The sequence below is a fragment of the Lemur catta genome, chromosome 23, assembly GCF_020740605.2.
Source record: "Lemur catta isolate mLemCat1 chromosome 23, mLemCat1.pri, whole genome shotgun sequence".
Classification (NCBI taxonomy): Eukaryota; Metazoa; Chordata; class Mammalia; order Primates; family Lemuridae; genus Lemur; species Lemur catta.
Window position 1 is genome coordinate 18,442,686 of NC_059150.1, and position 6,023 is coordinate 18,448,708.

Sequence of the window (6,023 nt, forward strand, 5' to 3'; positions counted from 1 at the left end):
AAATTCCCTGCTCTTAAAGGAGACTGCTTTTAGTTGGTGAGGGAAAACCTCCCCAAAAGAAACAATATAAGATATAGAACAAAGAATGCGTCAGTGGCATGGGCAAAATAACAAAGCAGATTCAGATGAGTTGCTGAAGAGCTCCAGACTCAAGGAGTATATGAGAATTTTCTGGAGGAGGACTTCTTGGCGGGACCAGTGCAAGGGGATTCAAAGCTGGGTGTAAGATGATACTGTGCAGTAGAAATGTGAGTGCCAGTGGCTTCTGTGTAGGATATAGGAAATGGGATCTAGGAAATTGCCCGTGAGTGTAATGGTGGTTAAACAAGTAGTCACTTTGCTTTGGTTGGAGTAGAGATCAGGAATAAGAAATACGGTGGCATTTTCTGAAAGTTTGATTTGTGGAAATTTGCAAAGCTGCTATAAAGTTTTAATTCTCACTTCATGTGCAAAATATTCAACTATGCTAATCCACACAAATTAAATGTTTATGTGTGTGCATATATATATGAGATTCCTATCATTTCAAGCAGGTGGGTAAGTGCATTGTACTATATCAATTTATGCTGTTTCCTCATGTTGATGTCACTTTAGTTGGCCAATAGAAATACTGACAATTGCAATTTTTTTGTGTGTGAGAAGTCTTTATTCCTCGAGTAAAAACCTGGAGAGGCAGCTGGTGACGGCATTGCTGCTGGACTCTGGGCTTCTCCCAACAAAGGCCTCCCGTCTATTGTTCTCTCCCCACCATGGCTATTTTTGTACACAGACCTACTCCCTTGGGCCTCTTCCTCCTCTCCTACTTCCTGTCATCTGCATAATCCCATCCGTGTCCCTTTCTTAGGTTCTGCTCTCCCTCTGCAGCAACTAGAGGCTTAGTGACAGGGACAACACTTGGGATCAGCTGCTGTTCTGCAGGGCCATTACCTTCACTGGGGACCAAAAAGGATGCCATGCACGCATCTGAGAGAACCCACATGGGAAGGTGGGGTGCATTATGTGTGGGCAGTGTAGGCCCTGTCTCAGGGGGAGCTTGTTGAAAGGAGAGCCTGGCCGTCTTTCTCTGACTGCTCCGCTTCCTGCAGCAACTTGTAGAGGGGTCCTGGAATGTTTGTGTGATATGGAGCTTCTTTGGACGTCATCAGCTTCAACCTAGGACTGTAACAACGATGGCAAAAGGAAGAGAAGCCATAGATTCCCAACAGGCAAGAGGCATTGATCATCAAATGCCAGCAGAAGAAAGTGGTGACAAACATAATGTCATTGATGTCATCGTCCTGCCATGGGTAGCCGGAGACTGGTCTGAATAGAATAAAGCCCACCTGCATCAGCCAGGACCCCATCATCAGAAACAGAAAGGTCTCCATCACCCAGAGTTGAGACATGTTGGGAGCCCACAGCTCTGCGGTCAGCACCAGCATCAGCAGGAACACCACCAGGATGAGCAGAGAGTGGACTTGCAGCTCCACCCCTGATGAACCCTGAAGATGTGACACCATCAGCAGCAGGAGCTCGTAGAAGCTCAGGACCAGGGTTCTTTTTTCTAGGACCACACACCTCTGAGGTAGCAAGTTCTTGCTCATCACATCTACTCAGCCATTGAGGATGAGGAGGATGAACATGGTGAGGTGCTGCCACTCTTTGGGATACAGAAACCTTGGTGGCACCTGTTTGCTCATCAGCACCATCCCGTCATCAAGACAAAAGGCCACATAAGCTGTTAAGATGGAGCCGGTCACTATCTTCAACCAGCCTCCATAGGATATTTTCCACAGCCTGGCCCATCTTGTCTTATTTTGGGGAAGGCATGAAGGATACACGAGAGAGTCTTTAAATATCATGGCTTTGAAGACCACTGTTGCTTCATACAGTCCGTAAGAGAACGGGTATAACCCTGGGTAAAAATGACCATTGAACTTCCCCATGAAATGAAAGGTCTGTCTGACTCAGGAGAAGAACAAAACTCAAGACCTCTCTGCCCTCCTCTCCCTCATGGGCTTCTCACGTTTTGGGCTATATATAGAGAGCTAACTTCTACCTACTTTTATCATATCCCTCTACCCACTGCTCTCCCACACTATGAAAAGTTCTGGACAGGAGCCTAGGCTGTTGGTGAAGTGGGTCTCATTGTTCCATTCCATTGTAGCACACTGGGAACTAACTGACTTCAAAGGAGGAAGATAAATACTTTTTAGCATGCACCTGTGGGAATGTGTGGTTTTGGACCCTTGAGGAGCTTCTGGTCACCCTTCTCCCTCTCTCTCATGGGTTGCTTCCTTCTGCTCCTGTCCAGTGCTCAGAGGAGAAGGGGAGAGGTGCCTGAGATCTATCATCTCACATAGTTAGGTGGCAAGAACACTTAAGATCTACTCTCTTAGAGCATTTCAAGTATCCAATGCAGTATTCCAACAATAATCATCATGCTGTATGTTCACTTTCTAGAACTGATCCATCCTACATGATTGGAACTTTGTACCTTTTGACCAACATCTCCCAATTTTCCCCACCCCTACCCTTCTAACCACCATTCATTCTACTCTCTGTTTCTATGAATTCAACTTTTTAGATTTCACATATAAGTGAGATCATGCATTATTTTTTTTGTGTCTCTGGGTTACTTCACTTAGCACAATGGCCTTCAGGTTCATCCATGTTGTTGAAAATGGTAGGATCTCCTTCTTTTTAAAGGTTGAATAATATACCATTGTGTGTCTATATACACATCACAATTTCTTTATCCATTCATCTGCTGATGGACACTTAGGTTGTTTCCATATCTTGGTTATTGTGAATAATGCTGCAGTGAACATGAGAGTGCAGATATCTCTGAGATAGTGATTTCATTTCCTCTGGCTATATACCCAGAGGTGGTATTGCTGGATCGTATGGTAGTCCTATTTTTAATTTTTTGAGAAACCTGTGTACTGTTTTTCGTAATGGCTACACCAATTTACATTTCCACCAATGGTATACAAGGGTTCCCTTTTCTCCACCTCCTCACAAACACTAGTTATCTTTTTTTGATTATAGCTACCCTAACAGGTGTGAGGTGATATTTCTTTGGGGTTTTCATTTGCATTTCCCTGATGATTGGTGATGTTGAGCACCTTTTCATATCCCTGTTGGCCATTTGTATGTCTTCTTTGGAAAAATATCTCTGTAGGTTCTTTACCCATTTTTTAATCGGGTTATTTGTTTTTTTGCTATTGAGTTAGAAATAACCAAGGAAGTGAAATATCTGTACACTGAAAACTATAAAACATTGATGAAAGAAAAGGAAGATACAAATAAATGGAAAAATGCCTTGTTCATGGATTGGAAGAATTAATATTGTTAACATGTCCATACTATCCAAAATAATCTACAAATTCAACACAATTCCTATCAAAATTTCAATGTCATTTTTCACAGAAATAAAATAAGAAATTCTAAAATTTGAATGGAACCAGAAAAGACTCTGAATAGCCAAACCAATCTTGAAAAAGAAGAACAAAGTTGGTGGCATCATACTTCCTGATTTCAAATTATATTACAAAGCTATATTAACCAAAACAGCATGGTCTTGGCATAAAGACAGACATATAGACCAAAGTAACAGAATGGAGAGCCCAGAAATAAACCCACACATATATGGTCAACTGATTTTTAACAAGGGAGCCAAGAATACACAATGGAGAAAGGATAGTCTCTTCAATAAATGTCTTAAGGAAAAGTGGATATCCATGTGCAAAAAAATGAAACTGGACCCTCATCTTACACCACATACAAAAATTAACTCAAAATGTATCAAAGACTTAAATGTAAGACCTGAAATCATAACTACTATAGGAAAACTTAGGGGAAAATCTCCTTGATGTTGGTCTTGGCAATGATTTTTTTAGATATGACACCAAAAGCACTGGCAACAAAAACAAAAATAAACAAGTGGGACTATATCAAGTTAAAAAGTTTCTGTGCAGCAAAAGAAACAATCAACAAAAGGAAAAGGCAGCCTACAGAATGTGAGAAAATATTTGCAAACTATCTGCTATGGTTTGAATATTTGTCCCTTCTAAAACACATGTTGAAATTGATTCCCCAATGTGGCAATATTGAGAGGTAGGACCTTTAAGAGGTGATTGAGTCATGAGGACTCTGTCTTTATGAATGGATTAATCTAATCCATTCATGGATTAATGGGCTAGTGAATTAATGGGCTAGTGAATTAATGGCTTATTATGAGTGTGAGACCGGTGGCTTTATAAGAAAAAGAGTGACTTGAGCTATCACACACAGCCCCCTTGACATAGGTTCCCCTGTACCAATCCAGGACTCGGCAGGAGTCCCCACCAGTAAGAAGGCTCTCAGCAGATGCAGCCCCTCAACGTGGACTTCCCAGCCTCCATAACTATAGGGAATAAATTCCTTTTCTTTATAAATTACCCAGTTTCTTTATAAATTACCCAGTTTCAAGTATTCTGTTGTAAGCAATAGAAAATGGACTACAATACCATATATCTGGTAAAGAGTTAATAGCCAAAATATATGAAATTCTTCATTTGGAGAGTATGATGGAGAACAAATTATAAGGGATGTGAGATCCCTGGGCACACAAATGGCTCTGGGCATATTGCAGAGGGAAGCTGGAGTAGGAGTTTCTCTGAGCCTGATGGATGTACTGAGGAGAGAGGAGGAAGCTCCTGAGCACAGGAGCCTTGGTGACTTCAGTCTTCTGCATAATCTTCTGTGCTCACTCCACAAGCAGTGCTGTGGGGCAGAGGGGCAGCTCCCATGTGCTGACAGCGCCCCCAGTGGGGAGGAGGAGAGCTGACACCGGGGTCACAACACTGCCTCTGAGGCCTCCCATCCAAGTATCTACTCACTTAATCTCATCCCATCCAAGTACTTCCCACACCTAGTTAATATAATCATGACCCACATAATGACATTTCAGTCAATAATGGACCATATATACAACTGTGGTCCTATAAGATTATAATAGAGCCAAAAGTTCCTATAATCTAGTGACAACATAGCCATCTTAATGTCGTAGCAGAACGCATTACTCACATGTTTGTGATGATACTGGGTAAACAAACCTACTGCATGGCTGGTTGTATAGAACTGTGCAGTCATGTCCTGGGCTCTCATTTTTATTCACTGCCCACTCACTGACTCACTCAGAACAACTCTCAGTCCTGCAGGCTCCATTCAGGTACCAGCTTTAATCTTTTATACCATTTTTTACTGTACTTTTTCTGTATTTAGATACACAAATCTTACCCTTGCATTCCAATTGCCCATGGCGTTCAGTACAATAACATGCTGTACAGGTATGTAGCCTGGGAGCAATAGGCTACGTAGCCTAGGTGTGTAGTAGGCTGTACCCTCTAGGTTTGTGTAAGTACGCTCTAAAATGTTTGCACAACAACGAAATTGCCTAAAGATGCATTTCTCAGATGTATCTCTGTCCTTGAGCAACACATGACTATATCAGGAAAAACCATGTTTTGCCAGAGGGAGAGTGGGGATTTAAGTGTGAGAATGCTATTGGCAAGAGCTTAAGTAAGGGACTTCCCTTCCTTATTCCATTTAAACTTCAACTTTCTTTTTCTTTTTTTTTAAAATACAAGTGTGGCATAGACTGGCTAGCAATGCACAGAATTCGTTTCTTTTTCTTCTTTTGTGTACCAAGAGACTACATTTCCCATCCTGCCTTGCAGTTAGATGCAGCCTTGCAACCAAGTTCTAGCCAGCAGAATGTGAATGAAAGTGATATATATTACTTTCTGGTCTCACTCAGAAAATTCTCCCTCACAACTCTTTCATGCTACTTTCCTTTCTTCTGGCTTTATATATACAGAACATCCCAGCTTACTTAAATGTCACATTTTGTTGAAGATGGAAGAGCCCCAAGATGTAAGGAAAAGGTTTCCCGGATTACTCCTTGTGGGAGACCTATACTCCGATCAGAAACACTCATTTTGGACTGTATATGGGCAAGAAATTAACTTTTTCTTAGTTAAGGAATTGCAAGTATTGCA

At 41.6% G+C, this 6,023-nt stretch overlaps 1 protein-coding gene across 1 annotated transcript; it reads right to left on the reverse strand.

The window, feature by feature from the left end:
* Positions 1 to 623: 623 nt before the first annotated feature.
* On the reverse strand, positions 624 to 2,001 carry LOC123626910 (transmembrane epididymal protein 1-like). The gene is given in 1 exon segment (XM_045536152.1): positions 624 to 2,001. A coding segment is annotated over 1 exon segment (903 nt). The 5' UTR covers positions 1,926 to 2,001; the 3' UTR covers positions 624 to 1,022.
* Between the last annotated feature and the right edge of the window lie 4,022 nt (positions 2,002 to 6,023).